We start from the raw sequence: 16,631 nt of genomic DNA, 5'->3' as shown, positions 1-16,631 counted from the left end.
ACAAAATAATCAACCCAGGCTCTGTTTAATTAGTTGGGAACTATTGGGTCCATTTGTTTCATCACCATTTATGCCACTTATGCCACTTATACCACCTTTTTCCAATTTGTTTCATCAAAATGTGTTCAAAAGTGTTAAAAAATACTTACATTTTTACCACCTTAATTTACATTGGTCATTTGTGTTCTTTGTGTCAAAAGTGGAAGTTTGCCAAGCTTTTCCAAGCAAAAAGAAATTTGCATTTGTTTCTGCATTCTGGGTCAAAAGTGGAAGAATGTTATTGTAAATGGCGGCAATAATCGAATGCATAATTACGATGCTTTTCACTTTCGTTTTCTTGTTAGTTTGTTTATGTTTCCGACATAATTTATGCGGCCATTATTGACGTAACTAAGAGTTCGCAAAATGGTAGACTTTTGCCATTTTTAACACGGTTTCCATTTGTTTCACACGATGGTGGCATTTGGGGAAAAGATGGCAAAAATGGAAGTTTTGAGGTAAGAAACAAATGGACCCATTAAAACACAAAGAATTAACCTCAGAATATGCTTTTTCTGTTAATAAGGGCCTAGGAAATCACTTTCTTGTCATGATTCTCATGGCTCATGCACAAAAATTAGGATTGAGTTTCAAAATTCAAGCAAAGATTGAGTTTCTGCCACCGTTATCCGGTAGAAGAAAAGTCTGCTTATACTTACTATGTTTGCTATATCATCTAGGCAAAAAAATAGTAAAAAAAAGATGCAAACGTATTTTTTTATGAGTGTGGTTATAATTTTTTTGATTGCGGCTGCGTACAGGAACTCCCCAAATGTTCCTAATGTCATTGGTTGAAAAGACACTCCGATGGAGCAAATTACGAAAGCAATTAAGAAGAAAAGTTTTTATTGCAGATATTTTGATATAAAAATTGCATGGGGAATACTTCTGTCAATGTACGTTTTATGTGTCAACTATGTAAGCATTTTATTGTTGGAATAGAAAAGAGAAAAGAGGTAAGTCTATCCTAGCCTAGTTGTCAGATGGCAGGGAGCATAAAAAGAATGTGAGAGCTTATTTGTATCAAAAACAAAACACACGGATTTTACCATCAAGCTGCCAAGTAAGCACCACATTCTTTCCCGGAAGGAGGGGGTTTTAGGCTAGGGTTGCGAGCTGACAGGTATGTACCCTCCATCTTCCTCATACCCCCACCCTCAGAGTTCTCGTTAAGTGGTCAAAGTGAAGTCTTCATCACAGACAGAAATGGACTTTAAACAACAAATCTGGCCAGATTCTCCATGTTTTGCAGAATTTTGTTGAATTTGGAGACAGAAAAGCCTCTTTTTTGCAGGCTAGCTCTTGTTCCGTAACTGTCAGTGTAGCTCTAAAACTCTAAAACAGCATCTAATAACATGAAAACCAGAAAATGATTTTTTGATGGGAATCAAAACTATAAAGTGCACTTACAAACATCAATATGTCAGATCTAACAAAATTAATAACGGTACTGTCATCATTGACAATAAAACAAAGAATTTTCTGTCAAAAGTCTTTTTCTGGTGTATCGCATCAAATTTTATCATAACACAAAGTTTGTGCCTCATTAAAAGTTGTTTTGGTAGGTCCCAGTCTTATAAAGTGTCAAAATTCAGTGAAAATACCCAAATTTTCCCTATTTTGCCCCAGGTAAGCCCCCAAAAATAATATTTTGCAAAAATCTTTTGCCAATGATGATCAGCAATCTATCTTAAAACTTTTGGCAAAGTTTCAAAGCAATTGGTCAATTCATTCATGAGATATAGCAAATAATATCATACATGGAAAGATATTTTCCATAACAAATCCTTACAAAGGGTAGAAAGTACCCCCTAAACTCGGGCCCAATATGAAAAATTTACCAGGAGTTAGCTTTGGGGACCGACCATTTCTTAAACTAGGAAATTTGAGGATTCCAAAAATATATAGTTTATCCTGTAGTATCTTGGGTTAAGCAAAAGTGCTTATTTAAGGAGATATAGGATTTGACTCCCGGACTATTAGTGGTCAGAGAGGAATAATCCTTTTTCAATCAGTGATTCAAGCTTTCATATTATTCCTTTCTCTAAAGAAGGGTGTTGGAATTAGACGAGGGAAGTCGATATTAGACCAACTTACGGTACTGAATTTGAAAGATCTTCTATGTGCCGTTTTTTTTGCAAACTTAAAAAAACTGATTTTTGTCCCACCTTTCAGCCTTTGCGGGACTTTGGCTTATGTGCAGCATAGGGTACAAAGTCCAAATATGCGTTTCACATAATTTTTTGTATCAAGAGTTAGGTCTATACCGTGAGAGGACCTAAATCCGACACCACTGCCTAAATCCGATGGGGTCTTTCAAAGATACAAACTAAAATAAAAACAAACCTTTCGCTGTGACGCAACGAAGATACCAAAGTGTCAACTAAACTGAGAGATTTGATACACTGAACCAATTGAACCAAATAACAATAATTGCTTCTTATAACAAAAGATATTTTTTTATTGCAATATGCACAACGTCATAAATGATAACTGTAGTAACAGCATCATAAAAAGTAATGAGATGTTTTGATTTTCCAAAGCACATGAAAATATAAAAGAGGTCTGTGTACGAGCGTGCTCATTTTGAAACGTTACGTAATCAAGCCTGGTTTTTATTACTTTACACTGGCACTTGGCTTGATTGCGGGCCTTCCCTAAATAAACATCCGGACTTATGGGTGGTAAAGAGGGCGTTGATAGTTGCCACTTCATTGATTCAATGTTTGTTATTCAAATTAAGTGCTACCGCATCTGCCCTCTTTTCAACTTCACTCCAATTTTTGCAATTTAGTCTGTTTGTTTCTTGATATGGAAACCAGCCCAAGTTGTTTCGTATTTTTCCCGCACAAGTCACTTTTATTACAAAATTGTTATCGTTTTAAACATGAGCAACTGATCCAGAATAAAAGGTAATTATTTTTACAGCTCACACTTTTTAATTACATTAATTGACATCTTGACATTACAGCTATCTTGTTAGATGTTTTGTTTCGAGAGTTCTAGCAATAGTTTATCGTTCAACTTAGAGAGGGAATGTTTGTAAACATAGAATTCTTTTTCATAACAGTTATTTGGGGGTTGGAATTAGGCAGTGGTGTCGGATTTAGGACCTCTCAAAGTACTGCCTTGCTGAGACGGAAAAACTTTGAAAACTACTCCTTGTATGTTTAATAATCCATCATCTAACGTGAAGTCGGGTAACGTAACTTGCATCAGTGACAGTGACATACAAAATTAAAATACAAAGTTAAATTAAAACAAACCTGATTTACAAATTTCCGGCTGATAATATGTATATCTCAGTGGGCCATATCAGAATTTGTCTGTAACAGGGGGCGGACGACACAGGATTTCCGAGGGCAAAAGTTTTCACCAAAGTTCAAAATTTCCAGGGCGAGAGAAGAAAATGTATGAATTTCCAAGGCAATTGAATTAAAAAAGGCAAAAAAGAGTGGAATTTCTGAAGCATTTTGCAAAAATACATGGATTTTCATCGGAATTTCCAACTACCACTGGAAAAGAAAAATTATTTCCGAGGCTAGAAAAAAATTAAAAATGCACGTCGTCCCACGGGTAGACAGGAGACCTGTCGTGTGTTTTTTATAATTTGATGTACAGTGGGAAATTCGAATTTAGCCCTGTCCTCACTTACTAAAATAAAAACCAAATTTCGAAAGTTGCGCTTTCTCTTAGAAAGTGTGACCAGTAAAAGAATAACAAAGTTTGATTGGCTATGTTTTCAACCGTTATTAGGATCTGGGAAATTCAAACTCTCAGCCCGTACCATGCTATACATTTCGCCATCAGTTTATCAAAGAAGAAATCATAGCATGGATTCCCAGGCTATCCGACGGGGGGTAACTGGAATGGCCCAGTGTAGACCTAACTCTTCATACAAAAATTATGGGAAACACATACTTGGACTTTGTACCCTATGCTGCACGCCAGCACTTAAGCTGAAGTCCCGGAAAAGCGAGCGAGCGTCGTTACCTCGGACCGTGTTAAAAATGGTAGACTCAGCTGTGACAGATCATTTCGATGGAAGTTGTTGGAATGTTTACAAGACTCTTAACAGAAAATCTTTTGTTTTATTGTCAATGATGACAGTGTCGTTATTAATTTTGTTAGATCTGATATACCGTAGAGTCGTTTAATATCGACATACGTCTTCTAATCTCGACATAGCTGTAGGCTGGTCTTCGAAATAAAAAATCAAACATAAACAAATACATACCAAAGTTATCAATCAATCACTAAATTGTACTCTCTTTCTATCACGTCACAGATTGTTAATATAATATGAGAAATGTGAACTGTTATTACTTATATTTGAAAAGAACACTTTAACGATGTAGTAATCACTAACTAATTAGCATGCTTTCAACGAAGATGCCCAAATCACAACAACATTTTGCACGCGAGGAATTTTTTAGTAGACCTCTTTACCGTGAACCGAAAATAATTAAAAGAACCCGGTTTCCTTATGAATTTGAAAAGGGACCGGGTGTGCTAGGTGCGGTGCCTTGAAGTTTAACCCAGCCTCCTAGCGCCTAGAGCGTGTGCTTGCAATAAATAATAAGGAAATGGAAACCAGGTCGACTAAGCGCGCGAATTATTTTTATCACGTGACTTGAAGCGTAATAAAGTTGTAAAATTTTAATGATGGACACGAGAAAGTTACGAGGAAGTTTGCATGCGTTTCGTGTGTTGTGTAAAACTGCTTATAATTTGGCTGTTTTTTTAAGTGAAAGGATTGCAATGTTTACTGAACTTCTAGTTTGATGGATGAACATGTTCGATAAGAATGATACCAAGAATTTCATTCAAGGTTTGTTTTGATTATTTTACAGATCCGGTGTCGAGATTGAAAGACGTATGTCGAGATTAGACCAACTTACGGTAATATATATTGTTCTACACTGTATCTCCTAATCATAAGTGATGTCATGCATATAATTATGTTTAATATCATTATTAAATTTGAGGTTGTACACGTCCAGCATCAGCCACAGTGAGGCTGGAACTTCGATTTTTGAGGATTACGATTTTACCAGTTTTTTAGCGATTTTTGCCTCGCTAACCCAAATCTCGCAACCTCTTTACCTTAAGGAAGATTGAAATTAGAGTTTTTCAGCGTTCCGAAAAAAACGCATAGCAGAAATTTTTTCATCTTCACAGGATCGATTCTCAACAACAAAATACATCTTTTGGTCTTTGGGTTTGTTTCCGACGTTTTTCCTTCAAAGAATATTGATCACTTTCCTTTTCCCCTTGAGCGTGCGAGAAAAAAATGATTAGCTCGCGTTTTCGCGCGGGCGAATAAAGATGAGGCGGCAATCTTGCACTGAGGGTGCTACTTAGTTTCCGCCCTATTTTGCGCCCACGATAGAATGGTCCAAACACGGGGGTATTTTAAATGATAAACTATGTCGTTTTGTAAGTGTTTATTTTCTGAGAGACATGAATAGTATATTTAATATTATTAACTTATTTATTTAAGTATTTTTGAGCGTAATTTTGAATATATGGTTAAATAAAAAACAAATGATAACAGTTCTGTTTATTCCTCAAACCCCCGAGAAAAGTTTTTTTGCCGACTTAGCTATTTTACAAATCTCGGAAAAGAACTCCCATAGGAATTCCGATAGCTAACCCGATTGGTTAATTTCGGAACGACTTCAAGAAAGTCATAATGGCAGATAATTTTAAAAGTTTCTGAGGAAATGTATGTAATTTATCGATGTTGATGGCTTGTTGATTCTTTAAAGAAAAAAGATAACAGGTATAGCTTTTTCTAATCCTGGAATATCGAGGTTCCAGCTACACTGAGCCATCAGGCGGCAATCACAAATATCTTCATTTCGCGTCCTCGTTGGGTCTAAAAAGTGAGTCGGTCGGTCGATCATAAAGATTTTCGGGTTTCCATTTTTCCATCCATTTTTGGAGTGCATTGGAGGAAACTGCCAGCCAGCCAGCAGCCAAAACCAAAATGCTGCAAATGCGCTAGAAATCGCTCGCAAAAAATCGGCAATAATAAAATTTTTGAACGAAGGAAAGGTCATTGACATAAAAAATCTGACAAATTTACCGACTCACCGACTCAATTTTCGAGAGTCGGTCGGGCGACGCGAAACGAAGATTTGTGATTGCCGCCTCAAGAAATGTCTGAATTCCCAACCATCCTGAGATTTATGATCTCGCGCGGCAAATATGAGATTCTAAAATGGTAAAGCAGAGCTGTGTAGTTGATTTGTTTTAAGATTTTGTGTTTGTTGAATGGTCCAGGTATTTGATGGATATGCAAGTTTCCCTCCACAACCACAGATGCAAATTACCCAACTTCACGGTAATTTAGCTATCTTATACTTCTGCACTTATAAAACCTCAAAACATGAAAAGGTACTCTTGTACTATGTAGATGAATTATTAAACTTAGAAGAATGATAACTTCCTACTCAAAGAAATAACCACTTAAAAACAAAAATTATTTGATATTCTCTTCTGTCTTCTGTCTTCTTTACATGTGTCCTGGTTTTCCATTTTCAATGTTGCAATAAATGCATGTAATTTACAGACTTGATATCGTGGTCCGCCAGTATCAGTAATTTTCGATAAAAAGTCGATAAAAGTATAACAGTTCTTCGGTCAGGGTTTTATTAAGAATGAAATTTTGTGGTGCAACAGCTTTGAGAACGTGTAGACAGAGCCAAAAAGTGAAAAGGCGGATATGGGTGGACACAGGGCGTTTCATTCATTTACCGAATGTGTGTGAAATATGACGTATTAGATTACTTTGACTTCCAAGCCCGAAGGGCTAGGCACGAGACTCCTGGATAAGGATAGGATATGGGAAATTAAACAACTTATTTCCCATCCTTAACGCGTGGTGACCCACGTGACTTTCACACAAACGCTAGGAGCCCGGGTTTTCGGGCTCTAAACATTCGATTTTTTGAATTAACGTCACATTTAACTTTCGAAGCTCCTGCAATATCCGCCATTCTAAATTAAATCCAGCGCAAAGTCGGGACTTAGAGAGAGTGGTCAGAAAGTATCTACTAGGATGGTAGGGGGACTTTTCCCCATCCTTAGGCGGGTTCTCAAAATTTTTTATGTCTTTTAGGGGGTCTTCTAGGAGGGAGTTCCAAAAATACATTGACTGGTTAGAGGAAGGGCTTGAATTTTTTTTGAGGAGTGAGGGCTGCGAATTTTTGAAAAAGTCCTCCACCCCACCCTAGTACCCTAGTAGATACTTTCTGACCACTCCCTAAAATTCAATGTTTATACACACGAATAAGAACAGATACATTTATTCAGGAGTCTGGCAAGAAAAGAACAGATACCTTAAAGGAAGAAATTTTGGCGGATTTGGCGGATTTGACTGAAATCCGCCAAATTAAGTTCCCTCCAAAATTTCTTTTTTCCGCCATCCGCCAAATTAAATTCCCGCCAAATTAAACAGTTTGAAAATATGATCTCTTTTAAGGTGTTTTTGATATTTTTTCGCTGTTTTGACGCCATCTTAAGGTTAAATTTTTAAGCGACCGCCAAATTAAATTCCCTCTGAAAAAACTTTTTTGGCCATCCGCCAAATTAAATTCCCGCCAAAATTTCTTCCTTTAACTCTTAAGGTAGATTTTATCAAAGAAAGTTACCATTCAGTACAAAAAATTTGTAGTTTCTAGCTGTTGGCTGTTCTTGAGATCATCATCATTGCTCGACCGCAGTCGAGACAATGGATTCCACTCGCTGGCGCCAGGAGTCACGGTTGCGCATAGCAGTGCCCAGGTCGCTAAGATCAAGGCCTGTATCCCTGCTCACCACATCCGGAAAGGTAAGTTTTCTCGATCTCTGAGCCACACGTTTAGGTTTCCAAAGCAATAGGGAGGAAATAACCTCAGATGAGGCACGGAAACAATGACCAGCAAATTGAACGCGCTTGGCTTTAAGCAGGAGAGAGATTGGTTTCAAGGAACCGTATATGGTACGTTTTGTTGGATGGTCACGCCAAGAGAGATTTTTAACCCTTCTCAGAAGTCTGGTATAGGTACCGTCTAGTTGCTTTTCAAACTTTTTGGTAAGGGACCAGGTTTCTGAACCATACATAAGAATTGGCTCAATAGTTAACTTGAAAATTTTAACTTTGAGACTAGAGTCGATGAAGGAAGATGACCAAATACTATGCAGCTTATTGCATGCACTCCAAGCTAAACCTTTGCGAATTTTAAAGTCTTTTTCAGAAGAAGAGATGTAAGAACCAAGATATTTGTAGTCTTCTACCTTTCGTAGGTTTGTACCAGATATTGTTTTAATATTGTCTGATGATTCGTTAACATTAAGAGTCAAATATTCGGTTTTGGACTCATTGAGGTATAGGCCAGTACAGTTTGCAGCAGATTCAAGAGCAGAGATATGTTTTGGACCGACCTGGCACATTGAAAAGGAGCGATTTTTAATCAATAATTTATCGATAAAACAAGTCGATGGGGAGAAGGTTAAAATATCGATAATTTGTCGATAAAACAAGTCGATGAGGAAAAGGTTAAAATATTGTCAATTTATTGATAAAACAAGTCGATGGGGAGAAGGTTAAAATATCAATAATTTATCGATAAAACAAGTCGATGAGGAAAAGGTTAAAATATCAATAATTTATCGATAAAACAAGTCGATGGGGAGAAGGTTAAAATATCGATAATTTGTCGATAAAACAAGTCGATGAGGAAAAGGTTAAAATATTGTCAATTTATTGATAAAACAAGTCGATGGAGAGAAGGTTAAAATATCAATAATTTATCGATAAAACAAGTCGATGCGGAAAAGGTAAAATATCGATAATTTTTGATAAAACAAGTCGATGGGGAGAAGGTTAAAATATCGATAATTTGTCGATAAAACAAGTCGATGAGGAAAAGGTTAAAATATCAATGAAACTCTATAAGTTTAACTATCTGCGCAGATAGTTAAAACATCGATAAAATTATGTAAAAAAGAATGGATGTGTATTTTTTGAAGATTTTTTTGTTTTTTTAAAAGTATTTTTGTGGTCATAAAAAAAGTTGATGTTACTTTAGGATTTTAAAATTTTTTTGCCCTGATGATAGGAGCCATTTATAATCGAGGATTTTATGATATCCTGATTATCTGCGCAGAGAGTTTGTTTTTGATGAATTTCTACTTAAGTTGGTAGCTGATATGGCATGGTAACAACCTGCCATCCAAACTCCCAACTATGACGTCATCAAAATGCTTATTTGTTTATTTTTTAATCAAAGCAACATAAGTACTTTAGAAAAAATTAAAAAGTTGTTATTTGGGGGATTTGAATTTATAATAAATGACTGAATGTAGCTGTCAGTATAATTGTAAATGGTATTTTGATAAACTTTATCAAGTTGAAAATTTTCAATCACAAATCACCGATTTATATATAACTCGCCCGATTCCAAAAGACAAGATCAGGAGATTGAAAATCAAGCGTGATAAATTATTGCTTCAAATTGAAAAAAGCCTCAATTCTGAAGACTGGGAAGGTGAGGAAGACGAATATTACCTTAGAAAAGCACTTTTCAAAGATAGCAATGTTTCAATTGAGAGAAGTTATTATGATCGCTTGTCTGGTGAAGATTGTGTAGAAGCGACAGATTGGGAATATGACGAGATTTCTAGTGACAAAGATTAAAAGTTGATGCAAGTTGGACTCAAAAAATATATAATAAATGTATAAGTTTGGTCAGATCGAAATTGCAAGCAAAGAATTTAACAGCGAATATAAATTGACTAACATTGTAGATTTGGAAAAGATTCGAGTCAGTGAGGGAGTTGTTGCGAATAAGCATGATACTCGATACACTATTGGTTATGAAGTAGAGTTAGGCCAGATTGTGCCGCTATATATCAAAACTCCAAAAGATTGTGTTTCATCAGGAGTTTCACAATATAATGAAAGTTCTCCGTGGAAGATGGGATTTAATGTTGGTGAAGATGAAGTTTGGACTCAACAATATGAAGCTGTTTTGAAGAAAATTGAAGACCTCTTAGGTAAAAAATTGGAGGGGGAACCGTTAAACAATGGCAAGTATATCAATCCAAAGCTTATCACTTGGGATGGTGAAATTAGAACGAGATTTAAGGGAAACCCATGGGAAAAACCTAGCAACATCGGGTCTTGTTTTGCGACTGGAATTTTGAAGGTAGGGAGCGTTTATAGACAGGGATCAAATTATCACTTGCAGGTCTTTTTGAAGGAGTGTAAATATACGAAGAGAGACCCTAGCTTTGAGAGTCAGCTGAGCGATGACGAGGAAGACAGTGGTTATGATATGGTATTATAAGTTATGAAAGTTGTTTAACTGTGTCATAAAAATAAATGACACAGTTAAAGGAGTTGCGACAACAAGCGAAGACGCAGGGTATAAAAAGGTATTCCGTGATGAATAAGGATGATCTTATTTTAGCACTGCAAGGTAAGCCAGTACCGAAAAAGCTGCGCAAGAACCAGGTAAGTGTTGGAACGCAGACAGATTTTGAAGTGTGTGATAAGTGTAGCTTGCAAAGGTTTGTCACGCATTTGAAATTTAAAGCTGATCGCCTGCGGCTTGGCTATGAGCATGCAGAAATGGGTAAAATTGTATATGAAGATGATTTGGAGATTGATGAGAAAACTGGCGAAGTTTGTGGCTATGAAGTTGATTATGTGAGATATTAGCATGTAATTTGTAAGGAATCACACCTTTACAAATCACTATATTTTGGCGGCAGATCAAAGCTTACATGGCATTGGCAGTTGGGATATCTGAAGTAGCAGCGATTTTGCGTAAAAAATCTTGCTTTCCTTCTTTTCGACCTTGAGCTAAGATAGCTTCGCGCTGCTCTACAGTGATGGCATTAGCTACCTTTTTGGATTTGGTTCGTATTTGTTCTTTCATGACGCGATAGTGTTCGACCTCTTTTAAGATGAAATGGTACTCTTCGTGGGAAATGTGTGCGTTTTTAATTGCCTTTGAAACTAGGTTTGAAATTGAATCCAGTTTAGATTCTGCCAAGGTCTTGATTTTGTCGTGTTTTTTAGTCTTAGATTCAAAAACCTTTTGAGTTTTGTGTATGACTCCAGAACCTAAACCGAGCAAAAGTCCAGCTGAAGCAAGAACGATGCTTATAGGAGCTCCAACTCCTGTTGTTAAGGTCGCGACAGAAGCAACTTCTAAAATTGTAATAGCAGTGATTAGAGAAGTATCACTGATCGTCGAAGCAATCGCTCGTCGTTTGAACTGTTTTGCAAGCTTACCTCTTTTTTCTGCCTCATCTTGTAAGAATTTTTCAGCCTCTTCGATTTTTTTGAGGCGATAATTTTGACTTTGTTGTGGCCCTTCATCAGTGGGTGCACTTGCGATATCAGGGTAAATTTTCTCGGGATAAACGCTCATGGTTTATTTTAAGCCTGCAAAAAACTTTTTGTAATTAAATTGTTGCCGTGTTTATCTTGAACGCGGAAATTGAGGCGATTTGTAAAGTTGTTGCTAAACGTTAAAGTAGCCGGTTGTGTGAGTGTAGCTGTAAGAGAACCATCCATACCAGCTGTGACGGGCATTGCAACAATGGCGTTGGTTTTTTGGTTGTTTATGATGGTTTTTTTATCGCATTCATCACATGTGAAGACAATGGTGGAGGCGTTTGAGAAACAAAACGAGATTGAGGATTTATCGATAGGATTACCAGTCATGATGCCATATTTGTCTGCCTGAACACCGTTTAGTTTAAAGAGGGTGACGAGCTCGTCTGATAGCTTTATGTTGTGTGGCCTTAGAAAGGCTATCATTCCTGTTGATAATTTTGATTTTTCAGTTTTAGGTGGAGGTAAAACTTGCCAAGTGACTCTCCCGTTTTTGTGATCAAGTTTTACGATTTGTTCATCGTTTTGATTGAGAGCATTATTGATGTCTTGAGCGAGAACGTCAAAGGTGTAATTTTTATTCATTATTACTTGGAGAGCATAGTTATCAGAGGCTATTTGGTAAGTTAGAATGGTTGTGAATTTTGGGTGAGTCCAGCCTGGCCAAAGCTTTAGCTCTTGAAGGTCTATTTCTCCATTAGGGAGGTTCTCAATTTTTATGGGATCTAATTTTGTTAATATGACTTGCATCGCCTTTCTTTTAAATAAATGAATTTTCAATACAATTCAAAAGCACACTATGCTCAGTCAGGAGGATTTAAGGAGAAAATAACAGGACAAGACTTGTCAGAGCTACGTATTGTTGTGCAAGATGACAATCAGATTTCAACAGGGTTCGACATCAAACTGGAAGGATCGCTTTTTGCTGCGAGCACATATCGGTATTACGGTCATGGAGATTTTTACGATGCAGGAGGTTTTCAGAGCGCAAGGAGCGCCTATAACATGCAGCACGACCCTCTAAAGCTTTGGGATACACAATTGAACTTTGCTGTTCATTGCGCTACATCGGCTCTCGGAGTGTCTGTGAAGCACCTCAACGCTAAGCAGCCCCTCGTCAGAGCTCTTTATCGATTCCATGCCTATTATCATGTTAGAAGGATCTTGAGGCGGATATTGGCTCCGCTGCCAAACGAGGAGAATTTTGATAAATATAATAATAACTGTTCGAAAGAGCAGGCTTTTATAATCGCTGACGAGTATGGGACGTCGAGAAACTTTCACATCTATGCAGGTCGTTATTACCAGTGGCAAGATTCACACGCGTCACCTTTTAAGTGGATCATGCCTGACTCACACGGATTCACCAAAGCTGGCTTGGAAAAGATTAGCGAGAGCATCCGAGCTTACACTTACCTCGTGTTGACCTCGCAAGCTGGGGCGCGACATGGCATACTCGGAAATGACGCTGAGGCAATAGTAGCTCAGCGATTGTTTCACGATAACTTATCAGACGTCATTAACAAGGCAGTATCGTTGCAAGACGACGTCTCGAGATATCAAAACACGTTGAAATATGCGCGATCAAGCTTGGACTATAGCGTTGGCAAAGGTCTTTATATGTTGCCGTCAGATATGCTGTTGAAACCACTTAACCAAGTCATCGACGGTTACAACGACAAGATTGTGATAAACAAGTCTGGGTTTAACTTGGGAAAGGCTATATTACCAAAACCGTCTTTGGTGTTTTTGAAAAAGACACCGCAGAGTTCAGTCACAAAAAGTCATCTAGCGGATCGCCTACCCATAGGGCGCACCAAAGGTGTAGCGGCTCAGCATGATCCGGTAGGGCACAATCGCCTGGCGGCTCAGCATGAGCAGGTGCAGCATGTGCAGCAGGTGCACCAGGTGCAGAGTAAACATGTCAAAAGGGTTCATACTCTTGATGATCACGAGGATGAAAAAACAGCCATCATTTTAGGAATTAGTGTTTTAACGCTTTTTTGGTGGTGGGTATAATAAGCGATAGCCTATTAACGTTGCGATAGAGGTAAGGAACAGCCATACGTGCTGACTTGCAGCAACGACAGCTTTTTTGAGAAAGTTTAAGATGCCAGCGATGATCGATCCGATGATCCCTGGAATGGCAGCTGCCGCTTTTGCTGCGAGTCTACCTAGGACTCTGGCCAGAGCTTTTAACTTGTTTTTGACCCACTCTTTGATTGTGTTTGGATTTTTGGAAGGAGTTGAAGGTTTTCCTGCACTACCACTTCCTGCTAAAGAGGTGATAATAGTTGAAATAAGCAATCCAACAGCAGTTAGTACGGCTGTTATGGTTAATCCATGTTCTCTAAAAACGAGCTTGACTTTTTCTCGCAGGCTCAGATCATCTTCACAGAGTTCATAGAGAGTGTCTCGAATACGAGCAATTTGACTCGTGAGTTCTTTTCTATTTTGAGAAGCAATTTCAAGCCTGATTTTACGCTCTTGCTGAAGATCTTTGAGTCGATCTTGGATTTTTTTTCGGTGATCTTCGAGAGTTGCATCTTCATCGATGTCTTTTAGCTTCTTTTGTTCTCGCTCAATGTGTTTGTCAATTTCGGAGAGCTTTGAGGTGTTGTTTAAAAGCTCCCCTTTCATTCTGGTGAGAGCGTTGTCGATGCCGTCAAACTCTCTCGTGTCTAGGTCGGTGTTGGTTGCAACTGAAACTACTTCTCTGAGGACTTCTTCAAGCCTTTGTGGTGTGAGATCTTCCATTTCAATTTCTGTAGGTAGTTTTTTAAGCATTGATTTAAATCGACTTTTAGCTGCTTTAGATGTTTCAATTCCGAGGAGCCTTTGAGCGAGGTGGGCACCGAGACGACTTCGAAGTGTGCTTTCGGCTAGAAACTCTCCGTTAGACTTTGTCACGTTTGTGTATTCTCCAGGCGATTTTTCATACTGTAGAACGTCGTTGACAAGTCGAAATTTAGATCTTTCTTCGGAAGATATTTCGACTTGAAATACGCGCTCTAAGGCATTGACTCGCTTTTCTTTTTCATCGAGATGTTTTTCACGCAAGCGGAGTTCTGCTTGCGTAGCTTCGTTTTGTATTATTATATCATCGTGTTTTGCAAAACTAGTCTCATTGACTATGTTGTCATCGTATACATCGTCAAAATTATCTTCTCTATGAAGAAGAGGAATTTGTTCTTCATCTATGAAATCTGGTTCAATCATTTCTTTTATAAAATAAATGGTAGATATTGATCCTTACAGAAACAGGAGAGTTATAAAAGCTGGTCGGGCACACCGACAACATGTGGTTGTTACTCACAATCCAAGCTCTATTGAACCGGGACAAACACTTCAAGTTAGATTTCCTAACCTGGGAGAACACGATGTTGTTGTGCCTGGTAGCTTTTTTATTAGTTTTGCACTGAACCTCAAGGGTGATAAAGACAAGGCGAGGAGCGTTGTGCCAAACGTCGGAAGAAAAATCATCAAAACGTTCAAGATTTACTTCGAGGGAAACGAAGTGCTCTCGATCAACAACTATGACGAGATCATGACGTATAAAGACTTTTGGTTGTCAAAAAAAGACAAATCAAGACGAATTTTTCAAGGCATTCATACAGAAAATGGTCTCAAATTAAGGGTAGATTCAAAAGCGGCAACCGGAACGTCTGAAGAAACGGCGATTGCTAAAACATATGAAAATCGCTTTAGAATCCCCATAGACTTTGAGCTGCTCAATGACATCGGACCTTATCATCAGGCGTCGCTTGCCGACAAGCTTGAAATCAAGCTGACCTTCAACGATAAAAAGGCAATCATTTTAGGTAGCACTTCAACTTTGGCAGCAGCAACAGATGCTGACTACGACTACTCGGTGACTGACATTCGCACAGAGTGGGATCAGGTGACATCTTCAAGCCTTGCTAGTTCAATGAAAAACGTCTACCAAAGGCTAGCTTTGCCCTTTACACGAGTCTTTGAACATCGGTTCATGTCAATCAACAAGTCTGACACTGTCGTAAACTTAGCGGTTAATGCTCCATCCAAGAGCATGTCTCATATTCTGATTCTAGCTATAGATCCCGATGACAGAAAACAGTTTGCTCACACAGAGAAGTTTAAGAACCTCGACATCACCAAGGTTAGCATCGGAATTGAAGGTGTAGAAAAAGTCAATGCTTTATATGCTTCGGGTATGCAGAAAGAAAACACTTTTGATCAAATACTAAAATTGTTTAATGAAAACGGTGTATCTTTAGGCGATTTTCTAACTGAAAAATATGCTCTTTGTCTCGACTTGAGACCTAGCACAGATGCCACTCAACACGGCAACGGAGCTAATTTACAAAACTTATCTGAAGGTGTCACTTTGGGAATACATCGAGTAGCCGGAACTGGGAATGGTAAGTTGAACCTTCACATTTTTGTATTTCAAGATGCTCAATTGAACATTTCAAATGGAAGATTTCACAGTGTCGAGGCCTAAGTAAACCAAGTAGTTTCGTGTATCAAGGATACACAAAATAAATGAGTTATGTAAAACAACCTCACACTGCAATTTTCTCAGGTCCCACAAGCTGTGGTAAGACGCAAAAAGTTCTCGATTTGATCGAAAAAGAATATAAACATCACTTTGAAAACATTGTAATTTTATGCCCTACTTTACGATGGAACAAGACTTATCTCGAAAGATCTTGGATCTGGAAAGATGGCTACATTTTTGTATTTGAGCCTAAGAAAAATCTCTTCGAGCTCATTGAAAAACTTTCAGAGCTGTTTTCAGGTGAAGAGACTTTGTTTATCGTTGATGACATGATATCAGATGAAACCTTGGATAAAAAGCGTCAACCGTTACTTGAGTTGGCTATTTCTGGACGGCATCGTCAGCACAGTTTGTGGCTTTTAACTCAATCTTACACAGCAGTTCCAAAAAATCTTAGACGACAGAAAAAACAGCTATTCACCTGGTATCCATCGGAAAAATCTGACTTAAAGATAATTGACGAAGAGACAAATCTGATAAACTCTGAAGAACTCGCTAAAATTAAAGAGCAGCTCAAACGTGAGAAACACGCTTGCCTCTACGTTCGACTAGAACATCCAAGAATGTTTAAAGTTCTCTAAATAAAGATGAGCGAACAAGTCGTGAAAACTAAGAATGACGGTCGAGTTGCAGCAGGCAAGAGACTTGCTGAGTGGA

General features: G+C 38.0%; 1 protein-coding gene across 1 annotated transcript; it reads right to left on the bottom strand.

The window, feature by feature from the left end:
• Nucleotides 1–10,811: 10,811 nt before the first annotated feature.
• On the bottom strand, nucleotides 10,812–11,468 carry LOC136818164 (uncharacterized). The gene has a single exon (XM_067074526.1). It carries the CDS (start codon nucleotides 11,466–11,468, stop codon nucleotides 10,812–10,814), a length of 657 nt encoding a protein of 218 aa, XP_066930627.1.
• Between the last annotated feature and the right edge of the window lie 5,163 nt (nucleotides 11,469–16,631).

Source organism: Clytia hemisphaerica, unplaced genomic scaffold, assembly GCF_902728285.1.
Source record: "Clytia hemisphaerica strain Z4C2 unplaced genomic scaffold, Clytia hemisphaerica genome assembly, whole genome shotgun sequence".
NCBI classification, from domain to species: domain Eukaryota; kingdom Metazoa; phylum Cnidaria; class Hydrozoa; order Leptothecata; family Clytiidae; genus Clytia; species Clytia hemisphaerica.
This window is presented reverse-complemented; position numbering and strand designations above follow the sequence as displayed.